A 19081-nucleotide genomic window follows, 5' to 3' on the forward strand; every position below is an offset into this window, starting at 1 on the left:
CTCCACCAGGCCTGAGACTTTTTTCTTTTTTAACCTTTCATTTTCTCCCTTCTTGACAGAGAATGTCTCTGCTTTACCCTATACCTGTTGTGCCACTGTTTTGGAGCCCAGGAGTTGCTTTCTAGTTTCACAGGTCCACAGATAGCTTTGTCCCAGAATGGATTGTACTCAGAGCTGCACCTCTATCAATTTAGATGTGAGATTTAGGACTTTTTAGCTGATGAGACTTAAGATGAAATTTGGGACTTGAGTTGATGCTGTAATGGGTTGGAAACTGTAATGGGGACTTTGAGATGGGCAAACACATTGATCATGTGGAATGGATGAATCTTTGTGTGTGGGTGGGGGGAGCAAAGCATTAACTACAGTAGGCTAAATGGCCTTCCAAAGATGTCAACATCCTAATTCCTGAGACCTGTAAATGTTACCTTACATAATAAGAGATTTTGCAGAAGTGACATAATCACAGAAAGGCTCAAAACCTCTGGGTTAGAGACACAATTTCTCAAAAATAGCAGCCAGAGCTGGGCGCCAGTGGCTTACACGTGTAATCCTAGCTACTCAAGACACAGAGATCGGGAGGATTATGACTTGAAGCCAGCCCCAGGCAAATAGTTAGACCCCATCTCGGAAAAAACCCATCACACGAAAAGGGCTGGTGGAGTGGCTCAAGGTGTAGGCCCTGAGTTCAAACCCCAGTACTGGGCTGGGGGGGCAGCAGCCAGAGCAGTGTTATGGGTCAGTCTCCCAGGCTGCTTCTCTTCATGTGATACAGTGAGGGCCATGTGACACAGAGAGGCCAGGGCCTCTCTTTCAGTGTGTTGCACAACAGGAGGAGCCAAAATTTAAAGAGATTTTGATAGGCCTGCTGACATGTCCCCATCTTCCTCATTGGAACATAAGCAAATGTCTTTAGTAAGGGGAAAAAGGAAAGCTTTTTTTTACCTTTCTGGGATATTTCTAGGGGAGATGTCTCTAGCTTCACTATCTTGGATGTCTCCTGATACAATGTGTGTGTGTGTGTGTGTGTGTGTGTGTGTGTGTGTGTGTGTGTGTGTGTCTGTCAGTGCAGGGGGCCAAACCCAGGGCCTTGTGCATGTTAGGCAAGAGCTCTACCACTCAGCTACAGCCCCAGCCACACACATTCTTAACTTGAATTCAGGGATGTGTAGAAATGTAAGCTGTTCATACAGGAATGTCCCAACACTTTATGTAAAGCAGCAACAAAGAGGAAAAACATCTATTATCTTCAATAGAATAGAAAATCTGAAAAATCTATTACAGTAAGGCTAGGTGCAGTAGCAAATGGAAAGGAATTGCACCCTATTTGGTTTTGTATAGAAAGACCATGCCCAAAGAACCTTATACAGTGGGATCAGGGACTACACACAGAGGCAGAAGCTGAAATTTATTTGAAGATATACTATGCATACTATGTTGCTTAATCACCAGCAACAACATGAAGACACACTTCAATCAATGCAATATTTGGAGGACTGGAGGAATGGCTCCAGTAAAGCACTTGCCTAGCAAGTGCAAAACCCTGAGTTGAAACCCAATATCACCACACACACACACACACACACACACACACACACACACACACACACCCCACCACCACCACCACCACCACCACCATTTTTGGATGCTTAGACTTTAAAGAGGCAAATATTTTTGCCACTCATTTATTATTTTTGGAGATACACCTGCACATTGTAGATATCAGATATATTGAATCATTTGTTTTTTATCAAATGTATACTAATACCAGCTTAAGATGCGTCATGCAACTGGACATGATCTTTGCTTGTCACCCTGCCATCCTGCAATGAATAAAATTATTAAATTGTGTGTTACAAAGAAAAACAAATAAAAAGGTAGAATATTGGAGGACTTGCCTTAATGTGTTTAGGAATGTAACATTTAGTCCTATTTTAGGAATTAAAATAGTAGATAGGGTTTTATAAAACCTAACTCGGCTGGGCGCAGTGGTTGTAATGGCAATGATGATTTTCAGATCAGTCTGGGCAACATAGTAAGACTCTGTCTCAAAAAACTAACAACAACAAAAAACCCTAGCTAATACTCTGGAAGCAATAGGTATAGGCAAGAACTTCCTCAATAGAACCCCAGCAGCTCAACAACTAAGAGAAAGGATGGACAAATGGGACTATATGAAATTAAAAAGCTTCTGCACAACAAAAGAAATGATCTCTAAACTGAAGAGACCACCCACAGAGTGGGAGAAAATATTTGCCAGCTATACATCAGACAAAGGACTGATAACCAGAATATACAGGGAGCACAAAAAACTAAACTCCCCTAAAATCAATGAATCAATAAAGAAATGGGCACTGAACTAAAAAGAACTTTTTCAAAAGAAGAAATTCAAATGGCCAAAAAATACATGAAAAATGTTCACCATCTCTGGCCATAAAGGAAATGCAAATCAAAACCACACCAAGATTCCACCTCACCCCTGTTAGAATAGCTATCATCAAAAACACCACCAACAACAAATGTTGGCAAGGATGTGGGGGAAAAGGAACCCTTATACACTGCTGGTGGGAGTGCAAGCTAGTACAACCACTCTGGAAAACAATATGGAGGCTTCTTAAAAAACTAAACATAGATCTGCCATATGATCCAGAAATCCCACTCCTAGGGATATACCCAAAGGAATGCAACTCAGGTTACTCCATAGGCACCTGCACACCCATGTTTATTGCAGCACTATTCACAATAGCCAAGTTATGGGAACAGCCAAGATGCCCCACTACTGAAGAATGGATGAAGAAAATGTGGTATTTATACACAATGGAATTTTACTCAGCCATGAAGAAGAATGAAAATCTTATCATTCGCAGGTAAATGGATGGAACTGGAGAACATCATCTTAAGTGAAGTTAGCCAGGCTCAGAAAGCCAAAAATCATATGTTCTCCTTCTTATGCAGACTATAGATCTAAAACAAATGCAGTGACAAATTGGACATGGGTCACACGCTAAGGGGAGGACACATACAAGAGGAATAGGGGAAAGGTAGGAAACCCAAAACTTGAAAGTGTTTGATGTCCCCACTGTAGAGGAGCTAATATAGTAACCTTAAAGTGACAGAGGTCAATATGGGAAGGTGACTGGGAAGTAGTGAAGAGGTCTGGTAGAGATGAATCAATTCAGGTTGTAATACACTTGTGCATGGTAGCAATGCTAGGATCTCTCTGTATAACTATCCTTATCGCAAATTAGCAAAAGATGCTATGTCTTTCTTATTATTGCTATGTCTTCTCTTCAACAAAACTGGAGAAAAGGGCAGAACAGGTTCTGTCTGGAAGTGAGGGGAGGTGGGGGGATAGGGAGGGAATGGGGGAGGGGGCAGAGGGAGAAATGGCCCAAACAATGTATGCACATATGAATAAATAAAAAAAAAAGAAATACAATTTGCAAGTGAAAAAAATATATGTTAAGCATACTTTACATAGTTAAGATAAAGCAAATCTCCAGTTGGCTATGATTAAATATAATGGCACTTTTTTGTGCTGCTAAAAATGTCACATTGCTATTAAACTTCCCTTGTCTGTCCAGTTAACTTTATAAAATAAATAAAGTACAGTGTGAGATTAAAAAAAAAAAAAAAACCCTAACTGAGATCATGTCTTAAACCCTTTAATTGCTCTGTTTCACCAACAAAAAGCCAAAGGCTGGATAATGATTTTCAGAGCCCTTCATGATTTGGTCCTTCAATACTTCCTAGTCATTTTATAGCATTTATCTTCTAAATATTATAAAGCTTACCAGGATATAACGTCCACTAGAGAATGATCTTTGTTTTGTTCATTTTTTTATCCCAAATGTCTTTAGAAGAGATTCTAGCCTCTAAATAAGATTTATTAATTTTTTTGTTTAATGAACATAAAATCACTTAATTTTAATATTTAAATATAACAATTAAAATACATGTTACATTAACATTTAAATATAACAGAAAAAATATTACAAAATAACAATAAAAAGTAGTACGATGACAAAAATTAGGTAAGATTGTTATCTAAGGTGAAGAGTGTGGCTGCTGTTCATAAGCTCATTCCACTCTGGAGCCATCTGCTCGTTCCACTCTGCTGCACCATCAAACCCATTCCTCCCTTTGATTTTTTTTTTCATTTTTCTTTTATTATTCATATGTGCATACAAGGATTGGTTCATTTCTCCCCCCTGCCCCCACCCCCTCCCTTACCACCCACTCCGCCCCCTCCCTCTCCCCCCCTCAATACCCAGCAGAAACTATTTTGCCCTTATTTCTAATTTTGTTGTAGAGAGAGTATAAGCAATAATAGGAAGGAACAAGGGTTTTTGCTGGTTGAGATAAGGATAGCTATACAGGGCATTGACTCACATTGATTTCCTGTGCGTGGGTGTTACCTTCTAGGTTAATTATCTTGATCTAACCTTTTCTCTAGTACCTGTTCCCCTTTTCCTATTGGCCTCAGTTGCTTTAAGGTATCTGCTTTAGTTTCTCTGCCTTAAGGGCAACAAATGCTATCTAGTTTTTTAGGTGTCTTACCTATCCTCATCCCTCCCTTGTGTGCTCTCGCTTTTATCATGTGCTCAAAGTCCAATCCCCTTGTTGTGTTTGCCCTTGATCTAATGTCCACATATGAGGGAGAACATACGATTTTTGGTTTTTTGAGCCAGGCTAACCTCACTCAGAATGATGTTCTCCAATTCCATCCATTTACCAGCGAATGATAACATTTCGTTCTTCTTCATGGCTGCATAAAATTCCATTGTGTATAGATACCACATTTTCTTAATCCATTCGTCAGTGCTGGGACATCTTGGCTGTTTCCATAACTTGGCTATTGTGAATAGTGTCGCAATAAACATGGATGTGCAGGTGCCTCTGGAGTAACAGTCTTTTGGGTATATCCCCAAGAGTGGTATTGCTGGATCAAATGGTAGATCGATGTCCAGCTTTTTAAGTAGCCTCCAGATTTTTTTCCAGAGTGGTTGTACTAGTCTACATTCCCACCAACAGTGTAAGAGGGTTCCTTTTTCCCCGCATCCTCGCCAACACCTGTTGTTGGTGGTGTTGTTGATGATGGCTATTCTAACAGGGGTGAGGTGGAATCTTAGCGTGGTTTTAATTTGCATTTCCTTTATTGCTAGAGATGGTGAGCATTTTTTCATGTGTTTTCTGGCCATTTGAATTTCTTCTTTTGAGAAAGTTCTATTTAGTTCACATGCCCATTTCTTTATTGGTTCATTAGTTTTGGGAGAATTTAGTTTTTTAAGTTCCCTGTATCTTCTGGTTATCAGTCCTTTGTCTGATGTATAGTTGGCAAATATTTTCTCCCACTCTGTGGGTGTTCTCTTCAGTTTAGAGACCATTTCTTTTGATGAACAGAAGATTTTTAGTTTTATGAGGTCCCATTTATCTATGCTATCTCTTAGTTGCTGTGCTGCTGGGGTTTCATTGCCTCCCTTTGATTTTTAACTGGGTTCAGACTGAGAACTCCAGTTCACACAAACTAGTTGTTGTGAATGGTGGTAATAATAGGATGTTCTTTCTACTTAGCAAAGGAAAATCCATTGTTTAGTCATCAGCCCCGGCCCCTCCTTCCACCCCTCCTTCCACCCATCCTTCTGCCCACCCAGAACCACAGGATCCCATGAGCCCCCCACATACTCACTCTCACAGACTCTCCAGTCAGCCAGTTTCCATCTACCCTCTCCGGGAAGTGGCTGGAGCAGAAGGCATTGTGAGGGTCCATGTCCCCTTTTCCCTCACTGACCTCTCTCAGATAGAAAAGCACCTTGGCTCTTTCACCACTAACCCAGATTCTTATGTTAAAGAATTCCAATACTTGGCTCAATCCTGTGACCTTACTTGGCATGACATCTATCTCATTCTTTCCTCCACCCTCCTTCCAGAGGAGAGACACAGGGTCTGGGACACGGCTAGGGCACATGCAGATGAGGTCCATCGCACCACCCCCACCCATCCTGTAGGAGCCTAATTGGAATTACCAAACCAATGACAGAATGCTTAGGTATCAGATGGTTACTTGTTTAGTGGCAGGACTAAAAAAGGCAGCCCAAAAGGTTGTTAATTTTGATAAACTCAGAGAAATTCAACAAGAAAAAGAGGAAAATCCAGCTAGTTTCTTGTTCCAGCTCACAGAGGCACTATGATGCCATACAAAAGTTGACCCTGAAACTCAGGACGGGACAATCATTCTTATGACACACTTTATCTCCCAGTCAGCCTCAGATATAAGAAGAAAACTTAAAAGGCTAGAAAATGGCCCTCAGACTCCACAGGCTGAAATTTTAAACATGGCCTTCAAGGTCTATAATTGCCGAGAAGAACAACAAAGGGCTGCTAAGGAAAGGAGAGATAAAGCTAAATTCCAGATGTTGGCACAAGCCCTCTGACAAAGGCCTCTAACCTCTAACTCCCAAGGCCAGGAAAAATCCCAAACACCTCCGGGCCCATGTTTTCGGTGTGGCCTTGAGGGACACTGGGCCCATGCATGTCCTAAACCATGCCACTCGCTAGAGCCATGTCCTAAGTGCAAACTGGAGGGCCACTGAGCAATGGACTGCCCCTCCACCTCTCAAGGTGGAGGGTCTAAGCCCCCTGACCGTCCCTCCTCCCTAACTGATCTTTTAGGACTGGTGACTGTGGCTGATGACTGACAGAGCCCAGGAATCCCTGGCCTGACGACCATAACTTCACAGGAGCCCAGGGTAACTGCCCTCTTCGAAGGTAGGCCTATCTCTCTCCTCATAGATACCAGTGCCACTTTTTCTGCCTTGCTGGAGTTCTGGGGACCTACCAAGCCTTCTTTAACCTCCATAGTCGGGTTGGAGGGAACTCCTACCCAGCCCTTAATGACTTTTCCTTTAACCTGCATACTGGAAGATACACTTTTTACTCACTCCTTTCTAGTCCTCCCAAATTGCCCCACCCCACTCTTGGGAAGGGACATTTTGTCAAAATTTCAGGCCACTCTCACCTTACACCCACCCCCTCTTAAGCCATGACCCATTAACCCCTTGTCTCCATCCTCACAGCCCCTCTTGCTGTTATGGGTGCCCTGCTTCCAAAAGCCCCTCCTGACCCCCTTGCCCTTACCTGCTACACTGGTGGACCCCATTGTGTGGGACCTCCAGAACCCTGCAGTCACTACCCATCATGAGCCAATTATTATTACTCTCAAGGATCCCTCTGTTTTCCCAAACCAACCTCAATATCACATTTCTCTAATCCACTTACAGGATTAAAGCCTATCATCTCAGAGCTTCTCACTAAGGCCTGCTTCACCCAACCCACTCCCCCTATAACACTCCTACTCTGCCTATAAAAAAGCCCAATGGGTCTTTACAGGAACTCCGCTTAGTCAATGTGGCAGTGACTCCTATACACCTGGTGGTGCCCAACCCCTACACTCTCCTGTCTCTCATCCCCGGTACCACCACCCATTTCACAGTCCTGGACCTAACAGACGCTTTCTTCACTATCCCTGTCCACCCACGGTCCCAAAACCTCTTTGCCTTCACCTGGACTGATCCAGATTCTCATACTTCCCAACAAATGACCTGGACTGTTCTGCCTCAGGGGTTCCGGGACAGTCCCCACCTCTTTGGCCAAGCTCTGGCTAGGGACCTCCTTACCCTATGTCTCTCCCCAAGTAAATTCCTCCAGTATGTAGATGATCTCCTGCTCTGCAGCCCCTCTCTCAAGGATAGCCAACAACACACTGCCCTCCTGCTTAATTTTCTGGGAAAAAAGGGATACTGTGTGTCCCTTAACAAGCTCAACTGTCTCTCACCCAGATGACTTACCTAGGCCTAGCAATCTCCCCTACTCATAAGGCTATCACCATAGATCATAAGGCCGTTAGCCTCTATCCCTGCCCACACCACCAAGGCTGAAATTCTCTCCTTCCTTGGCCTGGCTGGCTACCTCAGAGCCTGGGTGCCCAACTTCAGTCTAATGGCCAAGCCTCTATATGAGGTATCCAGGGGTCCCATTCAAGAGCCCCTGGACCCCTCTCGGCCTATGTCAGTTCATTTTAAAACCCTCTTACAAGCCCTGTTACAAGCCCTGGCACTTCGCCTACCAGACTTCACTCACCCCTTTTTCCTTTGCATTTCTGAGAGGCAAGGGTTTGCCCTAGGAGTTCTGGGACACAACATAGGACCCTCCTTCGCTCCAGCATCATACCTCTCCAAACAGTTAGACCCCACAACCAGGGGATGGGCCTGTGGCAGCTGCCTCTCTCTTGATCCAGGAAAGCAAAAAGCTTACCTTTGGGTCCCCCCTTACTGCTTACTCCCCCCATAGCCTCTTGGAAAGCCTCACATATAAGGGACTTTACTTTATGCCCCCCTCCTGTATCCTATCCCTCCAGGTGGCCTTGGTCAAGGATCCCACTCTAACTTTCATCTCGTGTCCCCCACTTAACCCAGCCACTCTTCTTCCTCTCTCTTCAACACCCCTTGTTCACTCCTGCCCCAAGATCCTTGAGGAGCTCCTCCCCTGCCCAGACCACATTCAGGAGGGCACCCTTTCTCAGGCTGACTATACTTGGTTCATTGAAGGCAGCTCCTTCATTCACAATGGACAGTGAAGAGCTGGATACACCATCATGTCTGATTCCACCATCATTGAGGCACGCCCTCTCCCTTTGGGTGCTACTTCCCAGAAGGCAGAATTGACTGCCCTGGCCAGAGCTCTAACCCTGGCAAAAGACAACACTGTCAACATTTACACTGACTCTAAGTATGTGTTTCACACTTTATTGTCCCACTCTGCTATCTGGAAGGAAAGGGGATTCCTAACTACAAGAGGAATTCCCACTATCAATGTTGCCTTTAATAGCCCAGGTCTTAGAGGCTTCAAACCTTCCTTCCCAGATGGGCATTACTCATTGCAAAGCCCACCAAACTGACTCTTCCATAATTACCAGAGGAAATAACTGAGTGGATACAGAGGCCAAGCGAGCAGCCCTCCAAACTGCACCCCAATTGACCATGTACCCTTTACCCCAGCTTCCTCCCCCCCACCAAATTCTCTATCCCTCCTTCTGAAGTTAAAACTCTTCTCTCCTATTTACATAAGCTTTTTCATCCTAACCTTCATGCTCTTTACACCTTTCTATGCCAATCCCTTTCCCTATCTCCAGGAGACATACAATACCTTAAACAGATTACCCAATCCTGCTCAATTTGCCAGCGCACAAACCCCAACTCCAATATCAGACCCCCTCCCTTTCCTACCCACCAAGTCAGGGGATGTCTCCCTGCTGTGGATTGGCAGGTGGACTTCACACATATGCTTCCAGTAAAGAGGATTAAGTACCTCCTTGTATCGGTAGACACCTTCACAGGATGGGTGGAGGCCTTCCCTACAACCAATAAAAAGACCTCCACCATAACAATGATTTTGGTCACAGACACCATCCCACGGTTTGGTCTCCCAGCCTCCATCCAGTCAGACAACGAATTTCCCAAAAATTGGCACAAGCCTTAAATATTCACTGGAGATTTTACAATCCCTATCACCCCCAAACTGCAGGTAAAGTTGAACGTGCCAATCGCACACTGAAAAAATACTCTCACCAAACTCTCCCTTGAGCTCCACCTAGACTGGACAAAGCTCTTACCCCTAGTCCTTCTCCTCCTCCAGGGCCTCCCAAAAAGACCACTCATGCTCAGCCCCTTTGAGCTCCTCTATGGCCGTCCACTCCTCCCTATCACAGTTCAACCAGAACCCCCTAACATTTCCCCCACTCTCCTCAATCCTCTCCTCACTTTTCTTCACTCTCTCCTTTGGTCTCATGCTCATGACCAGTTGCCACAGCCCCTCCCTCCAAATGGGAGATCTGGTTTATCTAAAAAGTACAGCTACACCGGCCACCTACAAGAAAAGTGGAGAGGCCCATTTAAGGTCATCCTTGCCATACTCATGGCTGCTAAGCTAGCAGGATTTCCCTCCAGGGTACATGTTCAAAATCTAAAATTGGCAGCCCCACAAAAGACCTACTAATCTCTTCTTACAGGACCAAACAAAAATAAAGATCTCCTGCCTCTCCAAGATCCTAGAAGATGGAGACACACCCATGGAGACTCCTGGGGTATAGGCCGGAGCCCTATGCCTAGGGACCTGGCATCTCGCCTACTCACTCTTTATACTTCCCCTCTCCTATTCTTTCCTGTCAGTGCCTGTCCACGCTTTTACTCTTTCATATATACACTCCACTCTGAGATTTTTATCTTTCCCACCTCCCAGCACAATCAGCCTCCCTCCTTTTTCATATCTTCTTTTCCCCTACTTCACAGATTGGATAGCCAGCCTTTACCTCCAAGGTACTCTCTCAGACTTTACTCCTGAAGAAATCTATTCATTTTCCAATATTCTTTTTCCCTTATTGTAAACCACACCACCTATGCTTTCACTCTATCCCTTTCTGTGGGTAATTCTTGTCCTCGTCCCTTCTCTTCTAAGTATTGGCCTGTGGGCAACTTCTCCCCCTGAGTGGAGATGGCCCCATCACGCAGCTCTCTGTTTTGGATACCTCACCCTGTGCACCTTACTCCTTGTGCTCTCTTCTTTCTTATGACTTGGACCTTTGCAAGCAGGGGCCTCCCCCACACCGGCCCATGCCAGCCATTTACAGCGTATACCATCATGCAAAAGGCGTGCTATAGCACCACCACTTTATGTCAACATCTTGATCAAAAATATTGGACGGGTATCAGCAAAAGTGACCGTGCTGGCTACTGCTGCCACAGGAAGAGGGGGCAATAGGTATGCTGGACTTACCTCACAGCTTGGTATATCTGATGGAGGCGGAGTCCAGGATGAGGCTCTCTGGAAGGTCCTCCATACCCAGGTACCTCAAAGACTAAATGACTTACTCTTTCCCACCAGAAAGCCTCTTAAAATTCCTTTACACACGCTGTCCCTTTCTGAAACCCTTCTCTTCCAGGTCATAAATACCAGTCATCAACTACTCAACCACACCAATCCTACTCTAGCCTGTGGTTGTTGGATGTGTCAGCAGACTGGCCCTTCTCAGGTCATTGCCAGCCCCATAAACATTTCCACACCCTTTCCCTTAAACTGTTCCTTCACCAAAAGGCCCACTGCCTCCACTCTTTCCCCACTTCCCCTCTCCCAGCCAGCCTCTCTTTGCCTGCACAGTTCCTCAGGGATAGTTGAGGAAGGCTCCCTGGTGGCCAAAAAATGTCACGCCACTAGGGTGGCCAACAAAACCGGAAACAATATCTGCTGCTCCCCATTCCCGGGACTCTCTTTCTATGTGGTCAGGGTGTATACCCATTTACCCCAAGCCTGGAAGGGTATTTGCACTCTGGTATTTTTGGTTCCTAACATGGATATTACTACAGAAGATCAGGACCTCCCCATCCTCCTCACCGCATGCCTTTGATCTAAAAGGACAATTCAGGCTACTCCCTTGTTAGGTACCCTGGGAATAAGAGCTGCCATGGGAATGGGGGCTGCGGGAATAGGAACCTCTGTCCACTACTAAACAAAATTCTCTAATCAATTGATAAGTGATCTTCAAATGGTGGTCAAAAAGAGACTATCCTAACCTTACAAAAACAACTTGGCTCCCTAGCCTTAGTTGTACTCCAAAACTGACGAGGTCTTGACCTGCTCATTGCAAAGAAGTGTGGTCTCTGCCTATTTTTACAAGAAGAGTGCTGCTTCTATGTTAGAAAAATGGAGAAGGGAGTTGGAGGACTCTTGGAGTCCTCTAGGGAATAACATTTCACAGTGGTTCTCCTGGCTGATGCCCATCCTAATGCCTATGTTTCTTGCTCTCATATTCTTAAGCTTCCTCCCTTGTATCATAAGAACAGTACAAAGATTTCTTTTAGACCGTATGTCTGCTATCGCCAATCAAAAACTTAACCAGTTGTACCTCCAGGGATATCAATCTCTACAAAACTGCCTGGAAAAATTGCTGTAAAGGTCCTGCCAGCAGGAAGCAGCTAAAGAGACCGATGCTTCACCCCAATTCCTGATCCTCAGCCCCAGCTTCATCATTATTAAAGAAAAAAATGGGGGAATGATAGAACAATAATGCCACCATTTTATAAATCAGTAGCCATTTTAACCTCAGGCCTCACTTCTCAGAAAATGGAGCCATTCCCAATAACAGCCCTGCCCCTTAGCAAAATATCTCCTGCTCCAAGACAAGCTCCACCCAAGCTCCACCCCCATCAGAGGCCCCAGCACATGCGTTTCCCTCCCTCTTCTATAAAAAGTCATGCCTGGCCTGGACTCGCTCTGTTCCTGTGCCATCTTTCCCAAGTCAGCCAGGTGGCTCCTGCCTGTTATTAAACCCTGCCCTTGGACATGAGATTTTCTTGCGAGCTTTCTTTGTGAGCCACATTTTTCCTAACACTCTTTTTTTTTGGCAGCACTTCTGTTTGAACTCAGGGCTTCATGCTTGCTAGGCAGGTGCTCTTATCATTTGTGCCACTCCACCGGCTTTCCTAACACTCTTAACACACATCAATTCCTCCCTAAGCAAAACCTGAATGTGTCTCCCCTCATGAACCCTGGAATCTCCAGTTCATTCCTATCAGAGGCTGCCTTTCTTACTTATCTCCAGCCAATCACACAGGGCCCAAAGCCCCAACCTTCACTTTCCTGCAGCAGCTATGGGGTACCTTTAGCCCCTTCATCCGCCCCCACAACACCACTTCCGGTCTCACTGCAAAACCCCACATCCAGCCGGAAGAGGGCTGGATCTGCGGTATACGCATGCGCAGAACTGCTTTTCGCTTCCCAGCTCCGAGGCGCTCACGGAAGTCTCGCGGTATTTCCTCCTCGCGCGGGAATTATTTGAAAGCTCCGGCGGTAAGCACGCCTTGGACGCTTTGAGGCCAGCGGGCAGGAAGAAGTCCGAGAAATCTGCGAAGTGGGGCTTGGGGCTGTCGGTCAGGTGCCACGCCGCGCGGGAAGTGCTCGTCCCGACGCCATGGGAGCCGAGAAGAGGCTGCTGTCCGTTAAGGAGGCTTTTCAGCTGGCGCAGCAGCCGCACCAAAACCAGGCGAAGCTGGTGGTGGCGCTGAGCCGCACCTACGGCACGGTAAGCGCCGCGCTGCTCCCCGTCCAGGTCCAGGTCCAGGTCCCCGGCCTCGGCGCCGCCCCCGGCCCCGCCCAGCTCGGATCTGGGTCGTTACCTTAGTGGGTGATTGTGACAGTTCTTGTGCAAGACCGCAAAGATTTCTCAACTTTGATACCGTCTTACCTTGCTACTTAGAGTACTCCCTTGTATTTAATAATCACAGTATTTCTTGTGTCTCTTTAGCAGTCCATTGAATTTTAAAACATTTTTATTTAGCATATCTTAGTTGTACAGGGGGGGGTCATTGTGATACTTCCACATATGCTTATAATGTACCTTGGTTAGGTGCATCCCCACCATCATTCTCCCTCATCCCCTTCCCTTCTTAAAATGATTTCAGCAGGTTTCAATGTTCTGTCTTCATACAAGCATATAAAGTACATCAACCATCTTCACCCTCCTTTGCCATCGCCATTTGCTCCCATACTCCCATTAGTACTCGTTCCCTAACAGGGACCTGGCTTCTATTCCTGTCCTTCAATATTTAAGTGTCTGTTCATTGTTCAAAGGAGTTTCTCCATGGAATTTCACCTGTGACTATATTATACTTTAACCAGTCTAACCCCTCTACTACTCTCCCTTATCCTTTCCCCCTACCCAGCAGCTTTCAGTGCATTTCTTTATACTATCTTCATTATGTTTCAGTATTATTTACTGTCATTCTCTTTTCCTCTCCTGCCTCCCTCTAGCCCCCTCAGACAGTTCAGTAATACAAACATGTTTTATATATGTATGTATATATACGCAGACATGTATATATAATCATGTATGTATTTATAGATACATTTATCTTTTTCTGAACCTACCTTCTCTTAACATGATGATTTCCAATTCCATCCATATACCTGCAAACAACATAATTTCCTTCTTTAGGGCTGAATAATACTGCATTGTGTATATATAATCACTTTTTCTTAATCCATTCATCAGTTGTAGGGCATCTGAACTTTTTCCATAGTTTGTCTATTGTGAATAGTTGTTCAATAAACATAGATGTGCAAGTCATTGAATTTTACAATCTACAATTTCATTAAATAGGTTTAATGTATATATTTATATCTGCCCTGTAATGATTTGAATGAAACATATCTCTTGATCATTAACAAATGAGTCAGTGCAAATAAATGAATCTTTGTTACAAACCAAACACTTTTCTGGTTGATGTATTTATTGTCTCCTTATAACTTAAGAAATAGGAAAAAAGGTATAGAAGTTTAAATTTCAACTCTGAGGTTTCATATGACTGTTAGCATTTCTTTTCCTGAAACTGCTAATTTCATTACTTGAGAGGTTAATTAGACAGTTTTTTAAAAATTTGCTTCTCTTCAGGAGTGCAATCAATTAAGCAGAATAACTTGTAAAGTTGTAGAATAACTGTTGACAACAATTGTGTATTTAAAATAGGTAGTAGAGAGGATTTCAAATATTCTTACACAAAAATGAGAGATGCAATAGATAGACCAGTTAGCCTGATCTAATCATTAAGCTTTGTAGACAGGTATTGAAGTATTACATTGTACCCTATAAATATGTATCCATTATGTATCAATTAAAAATAAAGAAAATTTAAAATGAATTTTGCTTCTCCTGTTTGGATTTTTTTAAACTACTTTTTGATTAGCAATATTGACATGGCTTAAACTATAAAAAAAGAAATGCACCAAGAATACTCTCTTCTGCTCTAGTTCCCATCCAATTCTATTCCTGATAGTCTACAAGTAAGCAAACCTTGTTTATTCTTCCATTCTTCATGTACATACAAACATGAGAGTCTACATTCTTGTTTCCCTCCATCCCTCCTTCAGTAGTTTCTGTATTGCTGCACTTTTTCACCGAGCAGTATATTTTGGATATTCCTCCGTACCACTATTTAGTTAAACTCACTCATCTTTTTCCTTTCACATATTCCAATTTATACAGTCAGTCCCTAGAAATGGACACCCGTGTTGTCTCCAGTCTTTGAATATTAGAAAAAAATGCTTCAGTGGATAATGTCACTTCCTCCTTTTGCAGGGGTAACTGTCAGATTCCCAGAATTTGAGAACTGGATCAAAGAAGAAATGTATTTGCAAATGTGATAATATTAACAATTGCCCTTGACAGAGGTGGCCCATTCTACACTATTCATCAGAGAATGGAGGGTATTTTTTTTTTGAAAAGGAGTATAATTGAGGGGGATTTTTTTTTTAATAGATGAGAGAAATTATAAGCAGAATCCTAAAAAGTTTTGGAATATATGTTAGAGTGATAAAAAAAGAAAAAAACCTGGGAAAAAATTTTAAAGGGGAAAAATATTAACTTGTGTTTGGCTGGGGTCATGGCCCCTAGTTCAAATCCCAGTACCACAAAAAATATTGCTGGGCTGGGATGTGGCTGAAGTGGTAGAGCACCTGCCTAGAAAGTATGAGGCCCTAAGTTTAAATCCTAGTACTTCCTCCCCACCTCCTCCCCTCAAAAAAGAAATTGCTGTGTGATATGAAGGCTTAGTGTCAAATGGCAGTATTGAATTGGGACCATTCTTTTAAAAAACTGATACATTTCTCTAAGCAAATTCAAGGATATTTAGAAAAGTCAAACTTTTTGTGATCAAAGTCTATACTGCCTTAAACCGAGTGTGGTGGTTCATATCTGTAATTTCAGCACTCAAGCAGCATGTAATTCTAGTACTTGGAAGGCAGAGGTGGGAGTTTGAGGGAGAGTTTGAGGCTACCCTGGACTACATAGCAAGTTCAAAGTCAGCCTGAGATACATACTGAGAACCTGTCTCAACTCTCCCACCCAAATCCACTCTAAAATCTGTACTACCTTGAGCTATGACAAAAGTAATTCAATCTCGGGGAACACATGGGTAGATCTTACACAAGTTTGTTTTCCATAGTTTCTTCTACTGGATATATAAAGTAAGAATTATTAAAGGGTAAAGATTTTAGCTTGAACAGTTAATACCTTGGAATCTTAGTGCTGTGGCCAAAGGCTTTTATCAATGTAGTTTGTGAAGGGTTTGTTTTATATTTCTGGTGATCAATAAAACAGTATTTCAAGAAGCATTTGTTCATTGTATTAAATGAACTATGATGATCTGTAAATATGAACCAGCAGTAGAGTGAGAAACAGAACTGAGAGCAATTAATTACTTCATTTTACCAAACAGAAGGAAAATAATGAGTGAGAAAGATGAAAGCAATGACATTTCAAGCAATTTTAATTATTTTACTTCTTGAATATATTCTGGAAATTTTGTCAGTTTTTTTTTCTAAAAGAAAAAAAAAGATAGCAAACTCAAGTTAATACGCAAGAAAAAATTTCATTCATTGATGTATCTGAATAGTATAAAGAAACTGTCTGCCCCATATCTGTCCGTTATGATTTCACTCAATTCGTCCCGCTCATCAAAAGGCAGCTTTTATTCTAGGGAGGTATGGTGACAATTAGAGAAGTATTTCAGCCCAATTTGTGTATCAGCCTCCCAATGTCAATTTTTATTAAAAGTTTTCTGGGTCAAGCCAGGCACCGGCCGCTCACACCTGTAATCCTTGCTGCTCAGGAGGCAGAGATCAGGAGGATCGTGGTTTGAAGCAAGCCCAGCAAATGGTTTGTGAGACCCTATCTCAAAAAAAAAAAAAAAAAATCTGGGTTGAAAACCATAAGGTCTTATATCATTTAGAGAAAATCCAGCCAGGGGTTTAAAAATGTAGGTAAATATTTGTTATGTTAAAGTGACCCTATTAATATTTTTATAGGATAAAATATTAGGGTTGTAATTAGAAGCTGATTTATTAGATAAGGTTAGTTTTAAGTTAACAACTATATGAAACTCCAGTTTCAGGCAAATATATTTAAATGAGTGTTCTACTTGGGAGACAAAAGACTTTTTTTTTTTTTGGCCAAAATTTAGTGTGCTTGTTATTTGGCAAATATTTCAGAAGAGGATTATTTTGAGATTATATAAAATATATATTTAGTATGCCTATTTGTGAAATTAGCATTATAGCTTTTTTTTGCATGAATTTTAGCCACCTCATGAGTTATTATGAAAGTCTTAAGTTCTGAATTTGGGGAAAAGCAAATGGTTATTACAATGCCACCTGAGAATAAGTTTTGATTTGTTTTTGTTTCAACACTGAGGCACAGAGCAATGGCGTTCAATTTTTATTTAGTGTGACAAATTCTAGAGAAGTGTGGGAAATATGCCAGAAAATGCCCAGATTGGTAATATTTTTTAATAAAGTTAATGAAGCCAATCCCATTGTACTGGAAGATAAAACTTCAAACATGAGAATACCTGAGTCCCGGCTCTTTCAAGATTTTAGACCTATGGATAATGACTTACGTCTTTCTTCAAGGTAGGCGTAACTTCATAGTTTTGATTGGAAATTTGCAGCACTTGGATTTTTTCCTTATTACATACATAAAGCATCTACATGATAAGCACACTAAAGATATATCCTGTCCAGTGGGAATTCTCTGACATGGACATTCTATAATTCAGTTCAATATTGATACTAATCTCACAGAATTTGAACCAATCTCACAGGTTAAGGGCTCAGTGCCCAATTTTACAAGACTGCTCCCACTTCAGACTAACGTAGAAAATAGACGGGATGAACCAGTTCAGGCTGTAATACATGTATACATGGAAATGTCACAATGAAACTCCCTGTATAGCTATCTTAAACAAAAATGTCATTTTTCAAAAATGGAGAACAGGAAGGAAAACAGTTCCTGTCTGGAAGTTGGTACGGGTGGGAGCGGAGAGGATATAAGGAAAGGGTATAGGAGGGTGAATATGATGGAAATATCTTATACTTATGTGTGAAAATGAAAAAAAGTCCTGTTGAAACTATTCCAGGAATGGGGGAAGGGAGATAAAGGAGAATGATGGAGGGGGTGAATTTAACTATGATGTATTATAAGAACTTTTGAGAATGTCACAATTTACCCCCAGTACAATAATAATACAATAAAAAATGCTTGAATGACAAAAAAAAAAAAAAAAAAAAAAGACTGCCCCTGCTTCAGATGCTTGCTGCAAGTCTCAGGGATCTTTTAAGCTACTGGCACTTGTGCTTGGCTGACTCTAAATTCAGGGGTTCCCACAATTCTCCTGCACACACTCTGGTTTATAATTTGATAGAATGACTTACTTAAAAAACTCCGGAATGTGCTATATTTACTATTACAGTTTTAATGTAAAGGATACAACTTTGAGAATAATCAAATATAAAAGACAGGGAAAGGAATGGGAGACAGGACAAAGCTCTCATGCCTTCTCTGCATGTGCTATCCTCTCAACACATCTGTGCATTCCCTAGACTGGAAGCTCTTTTTTTTTAATTCATTTATTCACACGTGCATACATTGTTTGGGTCATTTCTCTCTCCTGCCCCCGCCCCTACCCTCTCTCCTCTTCCCCCCACCCTTTCAGGCAGAACCTGTTCTGCGCTTTTCTCCAGTTCCATTGAAGAGTAGAAATAAGCTATAATAAGAAAGACATAGCATTTTTGCTAGTTGAGATAAGGACAGCTAAACAGAGAGATTCCTAGCATTGCTTTCATGTACAAATGTGTTAGGACCCATGTTGACTCATCTCTAACTGAGCTTTACACTAGTTCCTGATCCCCTTCTCGTGTTAACCTCTGTTGCTTTAAGGTTTCTGTATTGGAAGCTTCTTGAGCCTGGTTGGTTGAGAGCTTTTATGTGAGCTTCATTGAGTAGACATGGTTGATTAATCATTGGCCACTTGCTTGAACCCAGACTTGATCTGTCTCCCATTCTCACACATGGGGGATGGGTTGAAAGTGCCAACTCTGTATATACCTAACTGGTTTTCCTGGTGATCAGCCTCCATCCTGAAACTACCTAGGGTTCCTCTCTACCCTCCACCTCCCATGTGTCACCTCATTAGCATAA

General features: G+C 42.6%; 1 protein-coding gene and 1 non-coding gene across 2 annotated transcripts in view; both read right to left on the bottom strand.

Annotated features, from left to right (window-relative positions):
* Bst1 (bone marrow stromal cell antigen 1) overlaps nucleotides 1–7159 on the bottom strand; it is a 37287-nt gene extending 30128 nt beyond the window's left edge. Inside the window, exon 1 of the mRNA XM_020171645.2 lies at nucleotides 7138–7159. Coding sequence (XP_020027234.1) covers nucleotides 7138–7159 — 22 coding nt within the window. The remainder of the gene's footprint in view (nucleotides 1–7137) is intronic.
* A 9348-nt stretch (nucleotides 7160–16507) lies between these two features.
* LOC141411229 (small Cajal body-specific RNA 8) lies at nucleotides 16508–16640 on the bottom strand. The gene has a single exon (XR_012436044.1).
* Between the last annotated feature and the right edge of the window lie 2441 nt (nucleotides 16641–19081).

The sequence above is a fragment of the Castor canadensis genome, chromosome 9 (genome assembly GCF_047511655.1).
Source record: "Castor canadensis chromosome 9, mCasCan1.hap1v2, whole genome shotgun sequence".
NCBI classification, from domain to species: Eukaryota; Metazoa; Chordata; class Mammalia; order Rodentia; family Castoridae; genus Castor; species Castor canadensis.